We start from the raw sequence: 27,830 nt of genomic DNA, 5'->3' as shown, positions 1-27,830 counted from the left end.
CAAGCAAGGAGAGGAAATACAGTAGAGAAAAAAAGAGAGAGAGAGAAACAAACAAACAAAAAACTATCTAATCCACATTCAAACTAACAACAATAGGACAGATAGAAGGGCCAAACAAAATAAGACAAAAAACATAAATAATTAAAAACAACAACAACAAAAAACAAGAAAAAGGGAAGAGAGAGAAAAAATTTGGATAGTGAAGAAAGAGAAGAGAGAAATGTGTATGGACTTGGAGCAGGGGATCAGAAATTAGATATATAAGTAGGATGAGTTTTTAACAGGGGGTAAAAAGAAGGAATAGGGAAAATGTAAAGCAGGAATATGACAAGAGAAACAGGATAACAAAAGGGGAAAAGTGAGGAAGAGAGTGTTGGTATAAAGGTAAAGTTTAGATAGAGTAAATTGATGCTAAAGTAAAAATGAAAATAGAATGTAGAACACTAATCACAAAATAAAATAAAATATATAGGAAATAAAATGAAACTTTAAAAAAAGGTAAAATAATAGTAATAATGCTGATTAAAAATAAAATAATTTAAAAGGTAAAATCAAGTGAGAAAAAAGAAATATTATTAGTTTAAGTAAAAGATAAAAAATAAAAATGTGCAGTAGTGCAGGTCATTCACTTCCTCTACTGTTCTGTTTGGCACGCCTGTTTCCTGTCAGGTAGTCAGGACAGTATTGAAATTGCCTTCGTTCCACAGCTCCTCTGTGTCGTAAGCCACAATCTTGTTTTCAAGCAGGCAGTATTTATTTGTTTCTCAGCCTGCCTGTGGTTGTATTTACACAGTAGTCAATTTGTGATTCAACCCTGGGTGGCAGTGTTTCTGTATTGACATCCGTGGCTATAAGTCCTCTCTACCCAGTATTTAGAATTTGTTTTCCCTGCTGCACTTAATACTGGTTTGGGAGTTATGGACTGCCCCACGGCTGGTTTTCTGATCCTTTCTCCCCACTCTGATCCCCAGGTTCCACAAAAACAACTTTCCATTGCAGTCTCTGAGAGTGTTTTTAATTGGGTGATCCTATGTATTGGGCTTAGTAATCAAGAGCAAGGATTTAAAGAGAAAAAAGAGCCAGAGTAAGTCCGAGAACTCACAACTTTTTCGCCCTGGCACTGTGCCGCTCCATACCCCAAGGGAACCCCACCCTGATCAGGGACACCCTTCAGGGCAAACCAGCTGGCCCCCAGCCCTGTACCAGGCCTCTATCCTATCTAATAAAAGAGTAATATGCAGGTTGATCATCACTGCAACACAAGATGGCCACCACAAGATGGACAGCAGGAGAGGGCAGTTGGGAGGCACCCGGCCTGCAAGGAAAGGCAGTTGAGAGGGACCAGGCCTGTAAGAGAGGGCAGTTAGGGGTGACCAGGTCTGCAGAGGAGGGAAGTTGGGGGCAAACAGGCTGGCAGCAGAGTGGTTAGGGGGTGATCAGGCTGGCAGGCAGAAGCGGTTAGGGGCAATCAGGAAGGCAGGCAGGCAAGCAGTTGGGAGCCAGTAGTCCTGGATCCCGGGCCTAAACGGGCAGTCGGACATCCCTCGAGGGGTCCTAGATTGGAGACGGTACAGGCTGGGCTGAGGGACAACCCCCTCCGTGCACAATTTCGTTCACCGGTCCTCTAGTTACATAATATCTACCTTTTTTTAGGTGCTACCCATAGTAGAGATGGCTATTTATTTCAAAACCAGACTTTCTCCACTCTATCTCCCTGCCATGTAACAAGGCAGACTTCATTACCACCACCAATATGTACTTTGTGTGTGTGTGTGTGGCAGATTACTTATTGAGACACTGTGGCCCTTGTTTGCCGTTGCCTCCCCTTCCCTGGCCCCTCACCTCCACATGTAGACCTGTGTTCTATAGTGTGGTAGCCACTAGTCATATGTAGTTGTTGAGCACTAGAAATATGACTAGTCATAATTGAAATGTGCTGCAAATATAACATGAATGCTGGAATATGAAGGTAATTTTTAAAAATTAAAATCATGATTTTAAAATCTTGATTATAAGAAATTTTGATATTGGGTTAAATAAAATTTGTTATTAAATTCAATCACCACCTTTTCTTTTTAAATTTTCATGTCTATAGAAAATTTAACATTATTTAGATGTTTTGCATTATGGCTTGCATTGCCGGGGTTCTTTTCCCAGCCTTACAAAGGGTTCAGCATTCTGGAGAAAAGGGCTGCGCATAGATGATTAGAGTCCGGAGACGAAAGATAATTTTGAAAGGTATTGGGGGTCAGAGGATCTTCAGCTGAAGGGAACTGAAGACTCTCCTCCTTCACTCAGGACCCTGTTTTTATTCACACGATTTATCCCAAGGCAAGGTGGAGATATACACTTCAAAGGGTAAGGTATCAAAGGGTAGGATACAGAAGCATTATCAGTTTGGGGAATAGCCTACACCTGTTCAGGTGTTTGGCCAACAGGAGGCAATAAAATGCCCTGAGATGTCTGGCAGCTAACAATCCTATTCAGGTTTGGGGGAAGTGCTGTTGAGCCATTTCCAACAGGTAAACTACGTATGTGGCTCACCCTTGTTGAACCGCCCAAGTTTCACCAACCTTTTGGTAAAACTCTTGTAATTATGACATGCTGGAAATGGTTCTTGGCATTGCATTGTGACATTATTGTTCTAAACCTGCTAGTCTCAGCTACCTGACCTATATATTCTACTTATTTGCCAGAAACAAGTAATTAGCACAATGAAAACCTGGCTAATGCTAAGATCTGGGGAAACTAGACCCTCAGAGGGTTCCTAAAATTAGATCATGGGACTGCATTTCATAGCTAAATTGACATTACTCATCGAATGGGCCCTTATTTTGCAAAGGAGATCTAAGGCTTAGAGAAATGATGCCATATCACATACTTTGTCCGAGTTACAGACTAAGACTTGAACCAGATCTCCTCATTTGCAGTCCAGCATTTAAAAAGAATTCTGTCATACAAATTATACAGAATTGGGATATTCTTCAAAGGTTAATCATGAGAGCTTCCACAGGACCTCCGGAGGAGATAGAATCATAGGATTAAAGCCTCTTGGGTAGAGAACAGGGGTTGCCAACCGGTGGTCCTCGGGGGCCGAAAGGTTGGCAACTATTGCTCTGGACGTTTTCATTACTGTTAAGAACTAAAGATGCAAACTTTCAGGAAAGTTTTTTTTTAATTAAAACTAGACTTTCCCCCCATTTATTTGCATTCTCTTATTCAGAAAGATGAATTATTCAGTGTTTGCTCTCCTTTGTCTACATTTATTATCTTATAAAGTCATTCTTCCCCTCCCCTCAATTTTTCAATTATAAAGTTTTCATTTATTTCTTTTTATGCTTCCATTTTCAGTGTGTACTTTACCTTGTGGAGAGTTGGATAAAGTAGCTGCCGTAATGTTTTTGATCATTTTCATGTCTGATCATATCAAAATTGGTATCTGTTAATTGCCCTTTTCTTTCAGAATTGTTGAGAATTTCCTGGTTCTTTGTATGTTGTGATTTTTTTTATTTTATCCTCTTGGAAGCATGATTATTATTACTTTCTCTTGATTAAAGGCAGGTGATCAGTATGTTTAGGTTTAGACTAAAAGTTCTGTTACTCTAGTGGTTCCAATGTTAATTGGTTCATTTTTAAGGCCTTTGCTAAGCTGCTTTGGGTCTGTTCCTCATATGTATCACTCAGGATTAGTGTGGGACACAAACAGTGGCTGATATCTTTAGATTTCAAAATCTTTGCTTCTTAGGGTATGTTCTACATAGACACCCCAAGGTGTCTTGGGACTTTGTTGGTTCATACACAGGAGTACAGGATCCTCTCCTTCAGCTTTCATACTCTCTACCTCTCAGAGGCCTATTTTCCTGGTTTAGTTTGGCTTTTTTGATTGAAGGGACTGGCTTAATCAAGCTTTTGAGGTTGAAAAAAACCAATACCCCCAAAATAGGAATATCAGTTACAGTCTTGAGCAGGTGTGTTCAGGAGAATAATAGGGAGGTGTTATTCAAAAAATGAAGAATTGGCTCCCATCAGACAAACCCTTCCACACACCCTGACCACAGTCTCTGGATAATGATCGAAATAAACATTATGAGGGCACTGTCACACAAACAAAAACAAGTAGAAGCTGTACTAGCCTCAGGTAAGTTTCCTGTCTTAATGGTTTTGCCTGAGGGCAGGTTCCTGTTGGCTTGTTGGCAGTCATTGGCTTGAGGAATCCAAGACAGAGTTCAGAACTACACAGCAGCTGCAGAGTAATGGAGACAGCAGAAGGAAGAGGGAGGAAATCCCCTATATAACCTCTGCCAAAATGGGGCCGACCTCTCACCTCAGAACAGTTAAGGTGTCTGTCAACATGAGAATACCTAAACAAGCTGTGCTATCTTTGTACAACAAAATACTACTGAGCAATGGAAAGGAACAAACTATGTAGCAACTTTGAAACATGCTTAGTGAACGTAGCCATACATAAAACATGACATTCCTGTATGATTTCCATTTATAGGATGTTTGAAAAACAAAAGCATGCAAATTTTATCTGTTTAAAAGATGGGGTGGAGGAAGCAGAACTAAATTATGTTGGAAAGAAGTAGTTGTCATGGCTTAGAACTGGATGCCTGGGTATTGGGGACAGGGATTAATTGGGAAAGGGCGTGTGGGAACTTTCTAGGGCAATGGTAATATCCTGTGTTCTCTTAGGAAATTCAGTTACCTGAGCATATGCGAGTCAAACTGATTGAATGGTACATCTAGCATTTATTCATTGTTTGTGTAAATTTTTCTTTCAAAGAAAAACATATTACTTTGCTATAGTTAATGATAGGCAAGCTGAAGAATATAGGGGGAATTATACTGAGGTCTGCAACTTCTTTTCAAAGGCTTCAAAAATTAAGACCAATTAATAGATATGGGAAAACAGATACAAGGTAATACTAATTTTAAAGTCTTTGGTGGTGGCTCTGCAGTTTTTTCATTTTTTTCTGTATGCCTGTACATTTTTTATAATAAAATGTTATAAATATACTAGTAGTTAGTATTTCTCTAAACCAGATTCCTCTTAATATGTTTTTAATGGTTTCATCAAAATTGATATTATTTCTTTAAATTTGAAAATAGTTTGAATTGATCAGTGACATTTTTCTGCCTGTGCCCTGAGCTCTGAACTGTTTAGATGCAGAGAGATACAGGAATATAAACAATAAAAGTGAGAAGACAAAACATATCCACATAATAATTTGGTTACCTCAAAGTGACACAGCAAAGACTCATTAAGATAATTTATAATACATAAATTCTGAGGGAATGGATACATAATTAGAGTATGCTCAGAGTCAAGTATGATTAATGGGAGATGGACTCCCTGGGGTTGCTTATTTTGAACAAGTTTTGAAAATGCTATTAGAGAAAATTACTAGATTCTCTTTCCATTCTTTTAATTGACCAATTGTCATTTATGAATAATGGCTTAGAAACATTTTTTTAGTGTGATGTATTCATTTTTCAAAGAAGGAAGGCTGCTTAATTTTTATGCTAGAATTGTTAGCCAGATTGGATGATTAGAATTTGTTTTTAAAAATAATCTATTTTAGGAATATAGTTAAAAGTATATTGATGAATTTTGGGGTTGAAAAGCAAACAATCATTGTTCCAGCATTTTGTGGTACTTTATAAACTTTTAAGAGACAAATATAATGCTATTATAAGGTATTGACATAATATTCTATATTAAGTATAATCTTTATAAAATACTAATTCACTTTTCTCATTTAATTTACTTTTAGGAAATCTATTCTGATAGGCTGAATGTATATATCAGAATAAGTTGAAAGTGGGTGAGAATGAGAGAAAAATAAAATTAAAATGTAAATTGTAATTATTAAGTGTGATATTTTAACCATTAATCTGATCATTTTAATTTCTTTTTATAGCCATTTTTTCTTCCCTAATCCTGAAATGAGAACTTCCAATAAAATTAAGCAGTTAATATATCTTAGAAAATGAAAAGTTACATGTAATTACTTACAGTATATTGACTTCATATTATTCTAGTGCCCTAAAATAGTCAGATTTGGACTTGTTTTTGGTCTTTTGTCTTTTTTTTTAAATTTAAATATATTTTTATTGATTTCAGAGAGGAAAGGAGAGGGAGAAAGAGGTAGTAAACATCAACGATGAGAGAGAATCATTGATCAGCTGCCTCCTGCACACCCCACACTGGGGATTGAGCCCGAAACCTAGGCATGTATCCTAATAGGAATCCTGGTTCATAGATTGATGTTCAACCACTGAGCCACTGTCTTTTCTCTTTTTATCTTTCCAATAGTATTGCAATAATAAAAATAATTAGCATTTTTTCCTAGTTGTTATAACTTCCTCAAAACAAATGGGCTGGTATGTTGTGCCCAGCTCTAGTCATTTATGTTGTTTCGGGAATTCTGTATTATTGATATCTGAGATATTTTGGTCTTAGAGAAAATTGTGTGCTTACTTATATAAGTGGTGGAAAGAATTACAGATGTACTTACTTTCTACAGATAGAAATTTAGTGAGGGGACAATCTATTGGGCTTCACATGACATACCAAGTAGTTATTTTAAAGATCACATTTTTCTTTAACTGTTTATCTTGGTACCAGCACCATCCTAGAGGAGAATATTTTACCCAAAACAATAATCCTAAACTTTTGAAGGAGTTTTTTCACACTGTACAAAATTGGCTAAAAACAATGCTGCTTATAGTATCTTATCATTAGTAATAGTATTTTGTTAGTAATAAGCTAATGTTTAAGCTAACATTTTAATGTAAATAAGCTACTCTTTAAGTCTCTGAAAAAGTCATGGGGGAGGTGAGGTGGAGAAAATTGCTAGGCACAGCTGATACTCAGAATAGAGCCCTACAGTATGCTCTGCATATCCATCCTGATTTCTGTTGTTTGCCATTAAGTTTAAGGGTATTTTAATAACAAACTCGTTAGGATTATAAATCCAAGTACCCAAATTAAAATGGGAAATATCCTATCTAATAAAAGAGTAATATGCAGATTGACCATCACTCCAACACACAATATAGCTGCCCCCATGTGGACACAAGATGGCCAGCAGGAGAGGGCATTTGGGAGGCATCCGGCCTGCAAGGGAGGGCAGTTGAGAAGGACCAGTCCTGCAAGGGAGGGAAGTTGGAGGTGATCAACCCTGCAGGAGAGGGCAGTTAGGGGTTACCAGGCCGGCAAGGAGGGAAGTTGGGGGCAAAGAGGCTGGCAGCAGAGTGGTTAGGGGGTGATCAGGCTGGCAGGCAGAAGCGGTTAGGGGCAATCAGGAAGGCAGGCAGGCAAGCAGTTGGGAGCCAGCAGTCCTGGATTGTGAGAGGGATGTCCGACTGCCCGTTTAGGTGGGATCGGGCCTAAACGGGCAGTCGGACATCCCTCTAGGGTTCCCATATTGGCGAGGGTACAGGCTGGGCTGAGGGACAACCCCCCTCCGTGCACGAATTTCGTGCACTGGGCCTCTAGTATTCAATATAAAGGAAAATCCTGTTTCACAGATTTTCTGTCTCAGACACACATATATGTCACAACCATGAAGATTTTTATTTTTGTCTTTGTTTTTACCAACCAGAAATAAATTTTATTAGTGATTCTGAATAACATATTAGGTACTACATTGCCAAGTTAAAATGTTCAAATAAATAATTAATAGAATTGTGTGGATGTCAAGTTATTTTATAATCCCTTCGATAATTTGCATAAAATAAGTATTGAAAAACAAGTTGTTTTTTTTCTCATTGAATGTTTCATTATATCTTTACTAAGAGGCCCGGTGCACGAATTCATGCATGAGTGGGGGTCCCTTGGCCTGGCCGGCGATCAGGGCCAATCGAGGCGGCCAGAGGCTGGCCAGCGGGGGGAAGGGCCGTGAGAGGTTGGCCAGCTGAGGGAGGTTGGCTGTGGGAGCGCATTGACCACCAGAGGGCAACTCCTGCATTGAGCATCTGCCCCCTGGTGGTCAGTGCACGACATAGCGACCGCTTGTTCAGTCGTTCTGTTGCTTAGACTTTTATATATAAAGATATCTTTTAAAGGTAGACATTGCATCCTTTAATAGAGGAGATTTCTTATATATATATATATATATGCATATATATATATATATATATATTTATTGATTTTTTACAGAGAGGAAGAGAGAGGGAAAGAGAGTTAGAAACATCGATCAGCTGCCTCTTGCACACCCCCTACTGGGGATGTGCCCGAAACCAAGGTACATGCCCTTGACCGGAATCGAACCTGGGACCCTTGAGTCCGCAGGCTGATGCTCTATCCACTGAGCCAAACCAGTTTTGGCAATCGAGGAGATTTCTGATAGAGTTTGGATTATTGAGATAGGCTTATTGGTTCTCATGTCTCTGGAGTTTTAAGTCTGCCAGGTCAGAAGCATAGCATCAACATAAGCAAAAAATAAATAAACATAAAGTAGAGTATTAGCTGACCTGTGAACTTAAAACTTACAATTAAGTTTATTAGACCATGGAGGATTAGCTGGGACCCAAGCAGTTAATTGTACTTAGGAAATTACAGTTGGAAAACCACTGTTTTTGAGGCACCAGAGCCTTTCTATCATCTGTTGCTGATAGAGGCTTGATTTCTTTCAGTACAGAAACTTGAAACACAAAGACACCCTTTTTTTATGTTTCTGTGTCACCCAGAGGGGAAAAAAAGTCATTTCAATTAGCCTTGTTGTTGGAAGGAGAAGCCAGGTTCTATTTTGAGACCTAACCAGAAAAAAATGATTGCATAGGGAACATACACTCATTAACAAAGAAGGATATCACAAGCATAATAGTTATTTTATTGCATATTGAAGTTAAATAATTGTTTATTTTTTTTTGTCATTTTACTCTTAGTTCAGTTACTTAACCGAGGATAGTTATGAGACACTTTGTGACTTGAAGTCATTACTAGGCCAAAGGTATTCCTGTATTATTTTCTAGATTTACTTGGGTGGTCTGGCTAAACAAAGGTGAATAGATTTTTTTCAGGTCATAATTTGGCCACTCATTACTACTAAATTTAGTTTATATAGTAATACTACTAAGGCTGGTTTATCATAAAAACCTTTACAGCAGTTACAAGTTCGAAGGTAATTGCCTTTTGCAGTTCAAAATTTTATGAAAATTCTTTTCATCTGTTTCCACCTGCTATTTCCAATGTAAACTTCTCTGTTAACAAGTCTACATTTTATTGCTTCTTCCTAAATTTGTCCATAGAATCCCTCAACATTAAAGCTAGAAGAGCCCTTCCACATTATCAAATTCAGCACCCTCATTGTGCAGATCAGGAAACTGAGGCCTTGGGCTAGAACAGAGGTCTCCTCACTCAGTCTAGGACTCTTTTCTGTTCCTGAGGTTTATTATGGAACTCAACAACATCATACACAGGGTGAGCTTTTTTGTTGTTGTTAAATGAACACACAAAGTGTTTGCTCCTCTCATCAACTGCTGTTCATCATTCCTGTCAAACATTCCATTTTCATTTTTTGCCCATACCTGTTTTAATCCATAACATAGTCTAGTTACTCATGACTTTTTAAAAAATATATATATTTTATTAATTTTTTACAGAGAGGAAGGGAGAGGGATAGAAACATAGATGAGAGAGAAACATTGATCAGCTGCTTCCTGCACACCCTGTACTGGGGATGTGCCCACAACCAGAATCGAACCTAGGACCCGTCAGTCCGCAGGCCGACGCTCTATCCACTTAGCCAAACCGGTCAGGGCTACTCGTGACTTTTTATTTTGCTGCTACTACTTCTTGGCATTTGATCATTATTTTTGAAGTTTAACTCCTAGTAAGAAGGTTTCTTATCAGTAACTACTGAAGGCTTACCAGGTATTATTAGCAATAGTAGATTAAAATTTAAAACAGGAATGATTGGTAGAGTCACAAATTTAGATTTAAAAAATGAATTACATATAAGTATAAGAGTGTGGCTCTAAGAGCAGACAGGATACTAAATACGAGTGCATTTTTTTGTGTGAAATAAAATGCCAAGTCAACAGTGTGACATGTAATTGCAGTAAAATTGGTTTATCTTATGACCTTAGGGATTTAAACACTTTTGTGTTTTAGGTTATTGAATTATTTTCTCTATTGATGCTCAAATTGTCCCATTTGGCTAGTGATCCCCTCTTTAAGTTTGTTCCTATGTCCTTTAGACCCTGGTAGGTTTAGGTAGCTTTCTTGCTTTGTGGTTTAACAAGATAGTATAGACTTACGTGGTTTTCAAGAGTAACTCAAGGACTTTCAAGTTCTCTTGGGTAATGATTTCTGTATGACCAAAAGAATCATTTCCACTCTTCTTCCCCTTTTTGTTTTTGAATTTTTTGTAACATTGCCCATAACTAATTTTGCTTTTGTAAAAGAGTAAGGAAAAAAAATCTTATCAGTTAATGAAAATTAACATGCTTCTCTTGTATGTTTACTTTTTAAAAATCTGTTGTTTTACGTCACTGAAATAACCATGATATCAACTTTTAGGCTTTTTGAATTTTAGGGTAAACAAGCATGACTGCTTCATTATGAATCCTGATCAATTTGTTCGATTGGATAGGATACCAGACAGACAGTTTTGACTAGTTACTTACCAGCCATTTAAAGGCTTCCTACCTATCTACCAGTTAACTAATCGTACTTCAGGTGAACTAAATAAGAGGTGTAGATGTATTATGTGGCAATAATTTTCCTGAAAAGATACCTTTGGGGAGAAGGGTTATAGATGTTTCATTTTGATTGAGTCATAATGGCATATAAATTGTGCTTAGATTATATTTCTTCTGCTGGAGCATGAGAGCTATTTTATGATTTATGAAGGTTTTAAAAAATACTTGAATAGCTACTATGTGTTGAGTGTTAAATTATAAAGAACAGACTTCCTTTTAAATGCTTATAATTTGGTAGTGGCTGAAAAAACAAATATGCATAATAAAAGGTAATGTAGTAACAATGTTAACACAGATTATAAACTGGTTTTTCATGCATTTCTATCTACCCATGAGGTTTGTAGATTAGATTTTATTTTTATTTTACAGAACAAGAAACTGTGACTTAAGGAATTTAAAATGACTTTGATTTATGCATAAGCAGTAACATTTGAAAGAAAACATCATTCTGATTGGTAGTCTAATCTTTTCTCTATTGCCCAGTTTTGAAAAGAATTAAAAAAAACACCCAAAAACACAAAACTATGCTTTGGGATCCAGGAGGGAAGTTCCAGCCATCTTTAATGTTGGTATTGGAATAGGCTTCATAAGGAGATGGCATTTGAAGAAGAACAGAACAATTTCAACACTTCTAGTTGGAACAAAGAGCTAAAAAAGCAGGAATGTGAAAATTTGTGGGATGTTAGACTGATGCGCGCGCGCACACACACACACACACACACACACACACGGTCCTAATTTATGATTAAGTTAAGCAATGGTGTGAAAACAAAAGCATTCAGTAGAAGCTGCACTTTGAATTTGATCTTTTCTCAGTAAATGTGGCATGATACTCTTGTGATGCTGGACAGAGGCAGAGGGGTGATTTTCCCCATTTGCTGGCATCTCCATATAAGTGTTCTGAGCACATTTATGGTAGGCTAGGCTAAGATAATGATGTTTGGCAGTTTAGGTGTATTGAAATGCATTTTCTACTTACGGTATTTTCAACTTATGGTGGGTTTATTGGGACATAACATCATTTGTAAGTCGAGAAACATCTGTGCTCATCAAAGGGTAGATTTAAGGAAGTGATCTGTGGCTAGATAGATACTTTGAGACTGTAGCCTGGAGAACTTAGATGCCTGGCTGTATAGTTAGAGGAGTGGTTCTGAACCTTTTTTTGGCCATGCCCCACCTAAGCATCTCTAAAATCCTGAAGCTACCCTATTCCCCCAACATGGCCTATAATTCTTATTATTCAAAAAGTGAATTCCTATTCATGTGGAGGAATCCTAAAAGGCCATTAATTTGGTCTAAACAAGCTTCCAAATAACATGGCATCCATGAAAGAGAAAAATAAAAGAACAAAAGGACAGTTGAAGTACTGAGGAAGAAATCACTAAGAAATTGTTTAAAAAAACTAATAATAATATGAAGTGATATGAAAAAATAGCAAATAAAGTTTCAAAACAATAGAGAACTGAAATGCATAAATATGTCACAGTATATATTTATATACGATATATGAGGCCCCTAGAACCATAAGAAATGCAAAAAATTCATTGTTAATAACTCATTATCAAATTGCCCCCTTAAACATCAAATTGTTTTCTACCCCCCCCCCCCCCCCCGGTTTAGAGTGAATGTGGAAAGTGATAGGTAGCAATAAACTGTATATGACATAATCAGTTATGTTTTATGTCTTTGAGTCTCAAGATAACAGGAAGAGAATAGGAGACTTTGAGGCTATTGTAGTATGGGTGATAGAAACTGTAGAAAGGAAGGCATGGCTGAAAATGGTGTTGCATAGGTAATAGAAGATAGAATTATGGTTGCAGGTAAAAGCTGAGATAGGAAGTTAAATCCAACATGATACTAAAGTTTAAAGTGTGTGTGGTATAATTAGTGATACTTGTTGGCAAAAGGAGAAACAAATTTGGGGGCTTAGGACATAAATTGCCCCAGATAATGCTGAGTTATAAAATTCTGAAAGGAGAATTTGTATCTCAGTCAGCTGGAATACTTGGAGTGGGAAGGATCGGGATGTGTTAGATGCGGCCATTTTCTAATTCTTCAGAGTGGATGAGATCATCAGTGGGAGAGGAGAGTGAAGACCACAATGCTAAAAATAAGTCAGCTCTACACATATTAGGGCAGGAAGAAAAGTCAGTGAGAGATAGATAGGTGAGAGGAGAATCAAGAAGTCAAATGTTGGAAGTTTAACGACTGTTCTTTTCAGCCTTCTCAAATGCTGGAAATGGCGAGGGGTGGTAGTCAAGGAGTATGAAAACCCTTTGAATTTTTAGGTAATTAATAAAAATATTTAAAGTCCGTAAGATCAAAAGCCAGATTAACAATAACAAAAGTATTTTTCTTCTTTACACACATACATATTCTTTTACTTAAATGCATGAATGTGATTATACTTTTTAAAAATGTATTTTTATTGATTTCAGAGAGGGAGGGAGAGGGAGATAGAAACATCAATGATGAGAATCATTGATCTGCCTCCTGCACGCCCCCTACTGGGCATCGAGCCCACAACCTGGGCATGTGCCCTTGACCAGAATTGAACCCAGGACCCTTCAGTCCACATGCTGACGTTCTATCCACTGAGCCAAACCAGCCAGGGCTATACTTCTTTTAGTGTACTCTTTTTCTTCCCCTCCCCCATCAAAATCCAGGAATATTATTAATGTACAATAGCCTTATTTTGGTACTCCCTTTTTAATGGACTTATTTTATTCCTTTCTCTCTTTTTCCAGGGGGAGTATGTTTGTAGTTAGTGGGTCTATAACTTGACTGGTTTGATTATTTACAAAGGAGGACAAAGCAGGAACTCCTTTGATTAAGGAATGTTGCACTTGACTTGTTCCTACCTGTTAGTTTTTTAAGGAAAAAAACCCAAAATCTAATAGGATAGTACTGCTGTTTTACACTGTGAAACCGAGCTACGAGACATTCATGGTGGATTTCCCTCATTTTTCCCCCAATAAAACTTGAAAGCCTACTTCAATTCACGTTATGTCATCAGTTTCTACTCCATTTGCTTTTGCCTTCCACATTTACTAATAAGTTGGTGTGTGTGTATGTGTGCGCACAGGTGCACGCACGCACATGCGCTTATGCACTCACGTGTGTATCACCTGGTATCTGAGGATTAAACTTGGTTTAAATTGTCTTCACTTGATTTGAGCAGCATTGATTGCCATTGGAATGAATGTTGATCTCTTCTTTATGTTTTTTCCTCATACTTGGGACACTTGATCTATATTAATCAAACCTTTCTGCCACCAGAACAATCTTCTGCACATTTTTACTTATGCCCCAGAGTTTGCTCAGTATAACCAATTTATGGACACTTGTTTTGATTGACTAGGGCCCACTAGTCTTCATTTTGTCTACTTAGTTTCAAAGAATACCTATTTCTTACCTAATAAAATTTTATAAAAGGTGGTGATAGGTAGTTTTTATTTATAACTCTACGAGTTTGTTATATCCGGTACCCTTTTCTCTTTATTTTGTCTATAATTTCTCAGTTTTAAGCAGTTTTCATCCATTCATGTGATTTCCCTTTTAAGGTTCTCGCTGTTTCTGTCTTTCATATTCCCATCGCATATCTGTTCCAAAGCTAGAATAAGTTTGTTTTAATCGAGAAAATTTTGTTATTTTTCTTGTTTCGTCCCAAACTCAGAGCTTTCCTTCTAGTGGTAGGGGACCACCTTCTTACTTTTATTTTCATACCTGACTTGAGTTTCTAGCCTTTCCTTCAGAGACTGACAATGCTTTGCCTTCAGTCCTACGACTCATTGCTGCTCAATAATTGAAAAATATGTGCCAGAAATATTATCTACCTCTGTTCCTTTAGTGTTTTGATATCTTGTCCGTCTTCATTCCTCTGTCAGTGTATCTTGACTATAATTTTATCATTCAACACATATTTATTGAGTCATGTAATTTTATATTTTAGAAGGATCTTAGAAGACATCTGAGTAAACAACCACTCCTTTATATGTTTGGGAAGTTAAGTCCACATCTGTGGGCAGTGAGGCAGCTCATCAGAGGCCTCTGGGTATAAAAGGAAATAGGGCAGTAGTTAATGTCAGTTGAACTTAAAACAAGGGTGATTTGGATTGGTTGCTAGTTTACTGTTCTCAGTATAGTTTTGCTGAGACTTAAATTGCCTAATTGAGATTCAGAATTAGTGTTCCCTTTCATCAAATCAATGGCAAGTGTTCTGTTAAAAAATGTTCTGTAAACACCATTTTTGTGTTATAAAAACCACAAGGTATTGTGGGCTATACAAAAATAGGCGATGGGTTGGATTTGACACAAGGCCATAGTTTGCAGAACCTGGTCACAGGTGAAACAAATGATTGCCATTAGGAATCTATTGCTAATGAATAAAGATTTGATATACACCTTGCCTATGATACACCTTGCAAATGATATACATTTGCCTATGTCTTTATATAACTCACTGTTTATAAATGATAGTTGGTCCTAATAAGCATCATACTTAATAAGTACTTAAATGTTTCTTAATGAAGTGGGCCCATTTGTTTTTCCTTTCCCCAATTCTTAGGTATGTCCATCTGAGCTCTGATAGTTTTAAAAATGTTCTAATGCACTTCTGTCAGTAAAGCCTATAAAATGCTTATTAAAAATCGCTATGTGACCTGGTACTCTCTATTGGCCTGCAAGGTTCATATCTAATACCCTATATACTTGTACTGACTCGAATCATTGAAGTTTAGAAGTGAAAGAGATCATCTACTTAGATTTTTTTTCATTTCATAGATGAGGAACAGGCCTAGAAAATTCATGATTTGTCTAAAATTACATAGGCTACCTGAGATCTTGTTTCTCTGTTAATGTTATCTTTAATTTATATCTGCAAGCTCTGGATTACAATGAAAAAGAGAAGGAAAAGTAATTTAGAAGTTAATCCCTTCCAAGTTGTAATCATACTTTAAATTCTTAAGATTTACCAACTTTGGACTTTTGATGATCATTAATCTGATAACAAAACAAAGCAAAATAATCAAAAGGAGAAATTCTCACAGCACAAAAATTACTATATTTAAAAAAAAAGAATAATGTTATTATCCTTTACATAAAATGTCCACATTGCTAGGCACACTCTTAAGAAAATTATTGAAAATATGCTCACCGGTCAAAATTGGAACATAAAAACCTATGACAGTGTCTGCCCATTTCCCTTCACAAGCTATTTTGTCTGCTTTTTTATTTAAAGGTGCATTATTTCTCTTAGGGCAGGGTTGTGCTATAGATTTTTTTATTGGGGCATAATATTCAAATTATTAAAGATACCATGTTAAAAAACTTACTGATTTATTATAAAAGGATATATTCTATTTAATAGTGTAAGAGTTATCTAATGAGATTGGGTCTTTAAAAATTGTTAAGAATAGTAGAATTTTGTTGTTGTTGTTGTTGTGAGGAAATACACTACTTTGCTTCTCTTTGGACTTAATGTTACAGGCAGCCATGAAAAGATATTCTTAAAATGTTTGACAGATAAACCATAGTTGTAGTTTAGGGCTAATACACAAGAAAAGTAAATAAGGTTTTGTTTGTCATTAAAGCTTTAAGGTATTAGCCAAATAATTTTATTTTGTACTGTTTTTGTTTTCGTTTAATTAGTATTATATTAAAAATAAGCTGAAATATGTGTTTCATTTAGAGTTTAGTGTAAGGTGACCAGACGTCCCGCTTTTGGCGGGACAGTCCCGATTTTTAACAATTTGTCCCGCGTCCCGCGGAGTTTTAAAAGACTCCCGATTTTTGGAGAGAATGCACGAAAAGCTAGGGAACGGTAGGAGAACGGGAAGGGAATATACGGTTTTCGGCGGCCATGTGGCTATTTAGCCAGGATATGAGTTTTATATTATTTTTGTTAATTTTATAATGTTAAACTTTAATAATAACAAATAATTGTTGAGAACTGATTATCGAGAACTGCTTATCAAAGTTTGCATTGTTGATCAGTTGTTAGAATTCGACCACCATTGTTTGGACTTAATCTACTAAAAAAAATTCACTCAAATGAGAAATATGCCAAAGAATATAATAATACTATACATAATTTTTATTTATTTATTATACTAGAGGCCCGGTGCACGAAATTCATGCACGGGGGGGGGGGGGCTCCCTCAGCCCAGCCTGCATCCTCTCCAATCTGGGACCCCTCAAGGGATGTCCGACTGCCCTATCACAATCCAGGACTGCTGGCTCCCAACTGCTCACCTGCCTGCCTTCCTGATTGCCCCTAACTGCTTCTTCCTGCCAGCCTGATCACCCCCTAACCACTCCTCTGCCAGCCTGATTGATGCCTAACTGCTCCCCTGCCAGCCTGATTGCCCCTACCTGCCCTCCCCTGCCGGCCTGGTCACCACTAACTGCCTTCCCCAGAAGGCCTGGTCATCCCTAACTGCCCTCCCCTGCAGGCATGGTCACCCCCAATTGTCTTTCCCTACAGGCCCAGTCACCCCCAACTTCCCTCCTCTGCTGGCCTGGTCACCCCTAACTTCCCTCCCCTGCAGGCTTGATCACTGGAAATTGCCCTCCCTTGCAGGCCTGGTCCCTCCCAACTGCACTCCCCTGCTGATCATCTTGTGACGGCCATCTAGTGTCCACAAGGGGGCAGCCATCTTGTGTGTTGGAGTGATGGTCAATTTGCATATTACTCTTTTATTAGATAGGATTTATAAATTGTACTTATGTTGAAATTTAAAAAAATATATTAACAATACTATTTTTGCGTTCTATGAAAACTTTTGTTGCTCCATATAGACCAGATTTTTAATCAAGAACCCCCTCTCCTCCCCCCACCCCGGTCAATGGTGTCCTGCTTTACCAATGTTAAAATCTGGTCACCTTAGTTTAGTGTTTCTTCTCGAGATTATCCGATTGTTTCTAAATCGTATTGTAACTTTACAGTTTACTAAAGTAATTTGGTAAACATGATTTCATTTAGTCTAGTAAAATTTAGTACAACCTTACAAGATTTAGCATTGCAAAAGTTGAGAATGTACTTTACGCATATTTTAAGGTATATTGCCAAAGACTTCAAAGCTAAGTCTTAAAATATACCTTCCTTCATTGTGCCATATTTTATACACACAAAAGCATTCTTACCTAACAGTGGTAGAATTTTAATTATTGTTTTTAATGAGGTTGGGAATTAAGGGTAATGCATTTTTGGTACTGCTCCTGAGAATGTTTTGTGGGGGTGGGGGGCATTTGGAGAATGGGGCAGTGGGAGTGAGAGCAGAAGATTATAATATAACGTAGTCTCTTAATCTCACCATCCTTGATAATTACAGAACAGGATGGGTTCCTAAAGATAGAGAGAGGCAAATTGAAAGGCAGATCCTAGCAACTGTGAACTTAATAATTTTAAAGGTCTCTAATGAATGATCAGAGAGCTTTTAAGAATTTGTGATAGAAGATGGGTGTATATGAGTTTGACAGGGCTGCCATAACAAATGGCCACAGATTGGATGGCTTAAGCAACAGAAATTTATTTTCTTACAGTTCTCGAAGTTGGAAGTCCAAGTTCAAGGTGCCAGTGGGTGTGGTATTTTTTTAAGGCCTCTCTCCTTGACTTGCAGATGGCTGCCTTCTCTCTGTTCTCACATAGCCTTTTCTCTGTGCACATGCATCCTGGTGTTTCTTCTCTTACAAGAACATCATTCATATTGGGCCATATTCAAATTATTAAAGGCCCACCCTGTTGGCCTCATTTTAACTTAATAACCTCTAAAGATCCCATCACCAAATGAAGTCCCATTCTGAGGTGCTGGAGGTAAGGGCTTTATAGTAGGAATTCTACACAGCCCATCGAGTGTAGTACCCACTATGACTTCAATGATGGATAAATTGATTTAATCTCTCTCCGCACTCTATTTCCCCACCACATACACTTTTTGTTATTGTTGTTATGATAGTTTGGTATTTTCACAATGTCTTTTGGTTTTCAAAAGACTATTTGACAGTTTTCTATAACTCAGTGGGTTGCAGGGCAGCAGCTGAACTGTTATTTTGCTTCAGATCAGATTGAGAATTCACCCCCAACAAACAAAATAAATTTGTGTTTAGAAGCTGTTATATTTAGCAGGGTATTGTAGTGGTCTGTTTGTGACTGCCAAGACTGACTGACCAGTTAGGACTGCTGTTCATATCCTACTCTGAGTCATTGGCAGTTTATATCATAACTTGGAATTAGGAACTTCTTAGGACCCTCTAGTACTAAGAATTTTGATTCTTTATAGCCATTACATTATTTTACATTATACATTCCATATTATTATTATTTTATTTTTTTCCTACACCGAGCAAAGTCAGTTTAGTATTTGAATAACATTTCTGAATACACAGATCTATATATATGTCAATGTTCTTATGTTAAAATGAGGAGTAGAACACTGAAGAGGAAATGAGATAAAAAGGCCTAGCCACTACATAGCATTTAGCAATCATATTGAATAAAAGAGTAATATGCAAATTGACCGTACCTCCGCTATATCCACAAACCATGCCCGCCAGCCAATGAGGAGTGGGTATGCAAATTAACCCAACCAAGATGGCTGTGGCTACAGAGAGCAGAAGGCTTGGGTTTCCCCGGCAATGGAGGAAGCCAAGCTTTCCGCCTGCCCTGGCAGGCCCAGGCCTCCACTCAAGGCTACAAGGTTTCAATTATAGAAGATAAATAAATCCCAACAAAAATGGCTGTGGCCACGGAGCGAGCAGGAGGCTTGGCTCTGCTCAAGGCTACAAAGTTTCAATTATAGAAGATAAATTCCAGATACCAGCGCCTCTGCTTGGGTCACCGGGAGGGCGTGGCCAACCTGCAAACCACCACAGGCCCCTCACCCAGGCCGCCCCACACCCTTCAGGGCAAACCAGCCGGCCTCCACCTGTGCACCAGGCCTCTATCATATCTAATCCTATCTAATAAAAGAATAATATGCAAATTGACCATCGCTACAACGCACAAGATGGCTGCCCCCATGTGAACACAAGATGGCCACCACAAGATGGCCAGCAGGGGAGGGAAGTTGGGAGGGACCAGGTCTGCAAGGGAGGGCAGTTGGGGGCGATCAAGCCTGCAGGGGAGGGCAGTTAGGGGTGACCAGGCCGGCAGAGGAGGGAAGTTGGGGGCGACCGGGCCTGCAGGAAAGGGCATTTGTGGGGGGGGACCCAGGCCTGCAGGGGAGAGCAGTTAAGGGGGACCAGGCCTGCAGGGGAGTGCAGTTAGTGGTGACCAGGCCGGCAGAGAAGGGCAGTTAGGGGTGACCAGGCCTGCAGGGAAGGGCAGTTAGGGGCAAACAGGCTGGCAGAGGAGCAGTTAGGCATCAATTAGGCTGGCAGGGGAGTGGTTAGGGGGTGATGAGGCTGACAGGCAGAAGCAGTTAGGGGCAATCAGGAAGGCAGGCAGGCAGGCGAGCAGTTGGGAGCCAGCAGTCCTGGATTGTGAGAGGTAGGATCGGGCCTAAATGGGCAGTTGGACATCCCTCGAGGGGTCCCAGATTGGAGAGGATTCAGGCTGGGCTGAGGGACACACACCCTCTTGCACGAATTTTGTGCACCGGGCCTCTAGTTACTTAATAAGTGTGAATGTTCTTCGCTTAATTTTCCTTAACATGCAAATAATGAGAAGCAGTGTGCCCATAGGTAGGAGCAAAGGTAACTTGATACAATCCAGATAATTTGATTTAAGAGGAATATTAGTTCCTCTAACACTGCTTATTAGAGAATCCTGTAGGCCACTTACAGGTGCCTACCTGAACACTCAGATCAGGGTATGTGCTCTCAGAATTTTTTATAGTTTTTCTTATCTAAGTTGTAATTATTTGTTGTTTTGCTCCCCAACCTGGAAAGGTATAAGCCTCGCCCTGGTCTGCTTTATTTAGCCATGTCTTCAACATCTGTCAGAATACCTGGCACATTGGAAGTGCTCAAATGAAGTATTGGCTGAGTGAATAAAATAAATCCATCAGAAAAATAGTGTTTTAATGCATTTCTCCCCATAGTCTTTGTTAATTACATGACCATTTTAGTGTTTGCTTTTCACTGGTCACTACATCACTCCACAAATGCATCTGATCAGTATTTGTTTGGGTTGGTTTATTACCCCAAAGTGCAGTAAGTACTTTAGCCCCACCACTATCCATGGTTTCATTTTCCATGCTCTCAGTTATTCGTGGTCAAGCAGTCTAACAATATTAAATAGAAAATTCCAAAAATAAACAATTCACAAGTTTTAAATTGTGTGCCATTCTGAGTAGCATGATGAAATCTCATGTCATCTTGCTCTGTGCTGCCTGGGATGTGAATCATCTCCCTTTGTCCAGCATCTCGACGGTGTGTATGCTACCCGCCTGTCAGTCACTTCATAGCTATCTTGCTTATCAGATCCACTCTCATGCTATCGCAGTGCTTATGTTCAGGTAACCCTTATTTTATTTCATAATGACCCCAAATTGTAAGAGTAATGAAGCTGGCAATTTGGATATGCCATGGAGAAGCCATAAAGTGCTTCCTTTAAGTGAAAAGGTGACAGTTCTCAATGTAATAAGCAAAGGGGGAAAAATCCTATGCTGAGGTTGCTAAGATCTATCCTAAGAATGTATTTTCTATGTGAGAAATTGTGAAGAGGGAAAAAGAAATTTGTGCTACTTTTGCAGGTGTGTATACAGGATTTGATACTATCTGGGTTTTCAGGTACTAAGATTCTTGGAATGTGTCCCCATGGATGTTGAACATTCAGGTGATTAATTGTACTCTTTTAGTTAATTTTGTTGGCAAAGTCCCTTTCTTTATATCAAGTTAGTTGTTACTCTTCCACCATGATTTCTCATCTCAGTAAATGGAATTACCACCCATCCAGATGTCCTAAAAGAAACCTTTGAGTCTCCCTTTTCCTGATCCCTGTGTCCAATCAATCACCCTTGAGTCGACTTCCTAAGTACCGGGGGAATCCCAGTACTCCCCCCCCCCCCCCCCCCCCCCAGTTCCAGTGGTGTAGTCCAGGTTTCTTGGTCTTCAGCTAGATTTCTGCAACACCCTCCTATCCCTTTGCTCCCTTTTTCAGTCGTTTCCTTCCAGTCTATTCTCCATATCACAGCCAGGATAATCTTTTTTAAAGTTTAAATCAGTCCTGGCCAGATGGCTCCATTTCGTGCAATGTCGTCCCATGCACCGAAAGGTTGTTGGATTGATTCCTGGTCAAGGCACATACCTAGGTTGTGGGTTGGTCAGGGCACGTACCTGAGACAACTAAACAATGTTTCTCTTTCCATAGATCGCTCCCCCCCTCCCTCTCTAACATAAATGAAAACTTCCTCGGATGAGGATTAAAAAAAGTAAATCAGGTCATTCACCTACCATCTTAAAACCTTGTCAGTGTATTAGTTTTCTCTAGGTGATGCTTTTAAGGCCCTTCAGAATGCGGGTTTTGTTTCAAGCCTTAGTTCATGTTTTGTTACTCTTTTCCTCACCCAGTCCTTTCCTTGACATTAGTGCTCACTGGATTGCTTCCATTCCTGGGTTCCTCCCCCAAACTTCCCTGTTCTCCCTATGCTCCTGTCTGTCCTTCAGGTTGAAACACCAATGCCACTTTCCTTAGGCTGTATTCCCAGACTGCTAAATCGGTTAGGGTTTCCTCTGTGTGCACCCACTGGAAAATTTTTCCTACCTCCTTGATTTTCTTCCTTTCTGAGCTACAAGCTGAATGATGCTTGGTCACCACTCTTTCCACAATGTAGGGCAGTAGCAGTTCCTGTCAAGGAGGAGCCTACTAAAATGTTTGGTTAATTTGTGACTTTAAAGTATCCTGTGAACTCTGCCTCATCAAGGATCCATGATGTGGCAGAGCAATCTGCATGGGCCCATAATGTTAGAACCCCTTTATTACTAGGTGTTAGTGTATCCTTTTTAAACAAGGGACCAAGAAACTAGTCTGTGGACCAAATCTGGCCTGTTAGCTTTCTTATAAGGACCACAGCTAAAAAAGTTTTATTTTTAAATGTTTGGAAACAAATCAAAAGGAAAGTATTTTATGACAAGTCATATAACATTGAAATATCGGTGTCACTAAATAAAGTTTTATTGGAACATAATCACACTCATTTGCTTATATGTTGTTTGCTACTGCTTTTGTGCTATAGCTGCAGGGTTGGGTAGTATGTTTGTGTGTATGGCTGGCAAAGCCTAACATGTTCACTATCTGGCTCTGTACAAAGAAAGGTTGCTGAGTACTGCTTTAGGTCATTCTGTAACCTGAGAATGGGTAAGTATAGTTAGCCATATTTAAGTTATGTCTCAATTTCCTTTTTTCCCTTTCTCCTGGTTCAAGGTTTAAGGATGTACATTAAGATAAGAGAACATCATTTGCATTTGCAAATTGTATTCCAACCTCTCTGCCTTATATACCTAGAGCTTTTGGAAACTTGAACATTGCAGGTTATGAAATTATGTAGACATAACCTTATGTAGACAATCGGCTCACTCCCTATCCAGCCAGTGGTCTAAAATCAGTCTTGTCTAACTAAATAAGTAATATTCTGATTCTTAAAATTTACTATTTTTACAGTTAAGGAGAAATAAAGGAACAACTTTTTATGCTGTTTGATATAATAAAATGTGATGCTAAAGCCCTTTTATAAAACTTGAATCATTTTTGTCAGTGATTTTCTGTTATCTTGCAGAAAAATAGATCCAGCCATGTTTTGGTTGTATAATCTATTACTAACTATTGGAAGTAACTTTATTTGTTAGGGTTCATTATGAGGCAATATAGAACCTTCTTTTTTTCATCATTTAATAAAATCAAATGGTTTTTACAACATTGTTTACATTTTGTTTAAAAATACTTTATTGAGAAAATACTTAATTGACTTTGTTTTATTTTTAGGGTTATATCCTGTGTTGTGACCTCATGGTTTAAGTGGGAATAAAGATGAGTATAAGCAGTGATGAGGTCAACTTCTTGGTATATAGATACTTGCAAGAGTCAGGTGAGTACTTTCATAAAATAAATAGGCCTCAAATTATTTTAATATTCTCAAAATAACCTTTCATGCATTTGAAATTTGTATCAGTCCAAACTGTTGAACTTTGTATGTTTCCTTAAATTTCTGGACTGCCATTTTAAAGCTATGTGTTACTGCATGGTTTAACTCTCTGACTCTTTCAAATATGTTGGAATCATCTCAGGAAAATATTGGTAACAAATGGTTTGGCTTTCACTGTTCAAATACCATTTTTATAATTTGTTTTTTAGTGAGAATATTGTACACAGAACATATAAACTCTCAGATATCATCAATTTAATAATGTATATTTAGAATCCTTAGCTAAATGTTATTGGTCCTAATTGTAGTTAGCATTTTAAAAGCTAAATTAGACATATATTTTCAGAATGCTTTTGTAAGTATTATCCCAATTGATTAAGTGTATCCTTGACCTGAATTCTAACTAAATGTATTTATTGAGGGATAATTAGTAAACATAAATCATTGAAAGTCATTTGTAATAAATATTAAATAAATGGGTAATTATCTAAGTTTTCTAAACAGATTATAGATGTTGTTATAAATAGAAGGAAAACTATAAGGGGAAATATGGGATGGATTAAGCAAAAAAAAGGTAACAGTCTAAGAAGTTAAGCTTGGATTAGATAGGTCATAGGATGGTGGAAAAGATTGACTGCAATGTAAGTGCAGATTGTTAGCATGAGATGGAATTATTCGGGCATTGAATATGTCACACTGGAGTGGTTGAGTTTTAGAAATTATAGCTTAAGTTTATTGCAAGGTTTAATGGGTAAGGTGCGGTGGAGTATAAAAAAAAGATAATTTTCGTAGTTGTGTGTGGGGGAAGGTAGAAGGAATAGAGTAGGACATTGAATTCTCAATTTTGGTTTTGAAACTCATTCTTCTTCTTAGGGCTCAGATAGTTGTCCTTCCTTGTATAGGGAGTGCAAACATGGGCTCAGATCCTAGATCCCGCTGCTTGCTGAGATGTTCTCAGCTGCACTCTAGTTGTGAGCTTTTTCTTGGGTGGAGGGTTTCTATTCTCAAGTACCACCACTGTGCCTCTCTGGCCTGGAACAGCTGGGAAAGTGATGTCCAACAAGGGCAGGGAGGAGAAAAGGGAAAAGAAACGAAAGGAACCAACTGATGCAGAATAACTTGCTATGAAGCGCTGAAATGAATAGATCTTGTTTTGTTTTCTTTTTCAACTAGTAAACTGGTATTGAAGGCAGATCCAATGAGGACATCCATATAATATTTTGAATAAGATAAAATGATTAATAAAGTGTGAAAAGGAGCGACCTAGTGATTGTTACATATAAACATGTATGCACATTTGGATATTGTTATGTAGTACTTTTGGGACAAAATGTAAAGAAATTGTTGGGCCAAAACAAACTACTTTTTATGCCTTTGAGTCTGATCACTATTTAAGCCAGAGTTTTGAGACTTCGGAAACTAAAGCAGAGTACATTGTGAAGGATCAGTGGATGGGAAATATATTGCAATGGCTTGTTAGGTGCTTTGTAAAGGCGGTTATTTAGACTGAACCATATGAAACTGCTGTTTCAGGAGATCAGGAACAGCGGAATAGCGCAGCAGCATCCGTGGTGCCGCCCGTGCTGGTGAAGTAGGGCAAGGTGAAGTTAGAGATGTTAAGGAACACTTACATCTTCCTGCTTCCTCATGTCGCTGCAAGAAAATTCAGCAAGTACAGGGGCCAGTAAAATAATACTCTGAATTAATTTCTGAAAGGGTACCAAGTGACTAAATATTATCAAGTCTTCCTAAGAACAAAAAAAGAAAAAAAAAAAACTTCTTAAAGTTGCTGATGTTCTTAGAGCAGTGGTCTGCAAACTCAGTCAACAGAGCCAAATATCAACAGTACAACGATTGAAATTTCGTTTGAGAGCCAAATTTTTTAAACTTAAACTATATAGGTAGGTACATTGTTATTAACTTAATTAGGGTACTCATAAGCTGGCCTTTGCTAAAAACGTCCTCAATCTGATTGAGGCACGTGGCTCACGAGCCTCGGTTTGCCGACTGCTGTCTTAGAGAAAATCCTCGTAAATTCCAAGTCTTAAGATGTTTTATGTTGCAGTAAAAATAAGGCAAGAAATATATTTTTAAAAGTTTTGTAAGATAGACTGATAGTTATCATATTAAGTCCTTTATAATTGTTTATTGTATTCTTAATTATTCTTTATTCTCGAAAAGACTTTATACAGCAGTATACTGGTGATGAAGTATGATGTTAAGCCACATCTCTGAAAATGTGAAACCAGTCCCTTCATAAAATTTGTAATTTTATAGGAGAAAATGAGATTCAACTGATGACATTTTTTATCCTCACCTGAGGCTAAGTTTATTAATTGGAGAGAGAGGCATTGATCTGTTGTTTTCCATATGCACTTTGACAAGGACTAGAACTCACAACCTTTTGGTATATAGGAAGACACTCTAACCAACTGAGCCACCTGGGCAGGGCTCTACTGATGACATTTTGATTTACTGCACTTTTTCTAGGAATGGAGGTTGCCATAAATTTAAGAATGGCCTAGACCAGAATTCTAAAGTTTGATCCTTTGACCACCTGTATCAGAATCCCTTAGAGAACAGTGATTGGGGCCCAAGAATCTGCATTTTACAAATGCTGCAGGGGATTCTAAGGCATAATAAAGTTTGAAAGCCCCTGGTCTATATTAATTCGTTGTAGGACAGTTGGAACTTGACAGACAAGTATGTATCTGTCCACAATATCTTGAAAGAAAAATTATATCTAGTAACTATTTGAGAGAAAATAGAAACCATGAAATGTACACATTGAGATTTGGAATGTGAGACTACTATCTTCTGAAGAGGTAGCTGCCAGTAAAAGTTGTGTATTTGTATTTGTAGGTAAGGTTTTCCAGGAGTGATGAGGCATGTTTATATCATAAAGGGTACTATCAGACATTCTTTTGAAATTACTTCTAGAAATAGGAGATGGGAAAGAGTTCAAAACATTTATAATTCTGTCAGGTTTCTTAACAGAGCTCAGAATCTCACCCATCTCAGGACTCCCACCGCTCCAAAGGCTCATTCTTGGTTCCGATTTCCATTTGTACATAAAAATTGCCATGTTTGCAATTGATTCTATCTTGGAATCACATAGCCCAGAAATTCTTTCTCTTGGGATTTAGTGTATTTATCACAAAGGATACTTACTGAGAATTAGTCATTAAATATGCAAGAAATATGATGTAACTTACTTTTTTAAGCCATAAATATTTCTCTTAAAAGATTTAAAGCAATATAGAAGAAACTAGAATCTTGCTATTTCCCCATAAGAGTACTGAGTTGGATTAGGAGTGTGGTCGGCAAACTGCGGCTCGCAAGCCACATGCGGCTCTTTGGCCCCTTGACTGTGGCTCTTCCACAAAATACCACGGCCTGGGCGAGTCTATTTTGAAGAAGTGCGTTAGAAGAAGTTTAAGTTTAAAAAATTTGGCTCTCAAAAGAAATTTCAGTCGTTGATATTTGGCTCTGTTGACTAATGAGTTTACTGACCACTGGATTAGGAAATAGGAAAAAAGAAATCATGACAAAGACAATAAGACATTAAAGAGCTGGTTTGCAAAGACTTACCACAAAGGAAAACAAAAGTTCCTTCTTTTTTGTCTCATTATCTAAAAGCTTTCAGTCAGAAATTCCAAAAAACACCTTATGAACATTTGATTCTGTTTTGATAAAGGTGGGATTTAGAAATTTTTCAGTAAGAATGTCTAATATTTGTTCTCAGCAAGCAGTGTTTAATACTGACTAGACGATGGTATCCAGCTCCAGAGGGGATAAATTACTTGAATTATTTTCATCTTAAATACTTTATGTGGTGAGCATTCTATTATGACTGTTATCAGTACTAGAAGATATTATCTGTTCAAAGTCCCTCTCTTTCCTCCAAATTACTTAATTTCTCAGATCTTCAGTTGCCACATCCATAAATGTTGCTTGTTAAAAAGGGATTACACTGTGATATATGGCCTCACATATATTATAGACGTCTCTTTGAAATAAGCCATTCTCCCCTAT

At 37.9% G+C, this 27,830-nt stretch overlaps 1 protein-coding gene across 4 annotated transcripts in view; it reads left to right on the top strand.

Annotated features, from left to right (window-relative positions):
* Nucleotides 1-27,830, top strand: part of TBL1XR1 (TBL1X/Y related 1) — a 167,654-nt gene that overhangs the window by 98,902 nt on the left and 40,922 nt on the right. For all 4 annotated transcript variants that reach the window (XM_054713737.1, XM_054713739.1, XM_054713738.1 and 1 more), the window contains exon 3: nucleotides 23,636-23,738. In XM_054713737.1, the coding sequence (XP_054569712.1) occupies nucleotides 23,681-23,738 (58 nt within the window). In that variant the 5' untranslated portion in view covers nucleotides 23,636-23,680. The remainder of the gene's footprint in view (nucleotides 1-23,635; nucleotides 23,739-27,830) is intronic.

Source organism: Eptesicus fuscus, chromosome 3 (assembly GCF_027574615.1).
Source record: "Eptesicus fuscus isolate TK198812 chromosome 3, DD_ASM_mEF_20220401, whole genome shotgun sequence".
NCBI lineage: Eukaryota > Metazoa > Chordata > Mammalia > Chiroptera > Vespertilionidae > Eptesicus > Eptesicus fuscus.
This window is presented reverse-complemented; position numbering and strand designations above follow the sequence as displayed.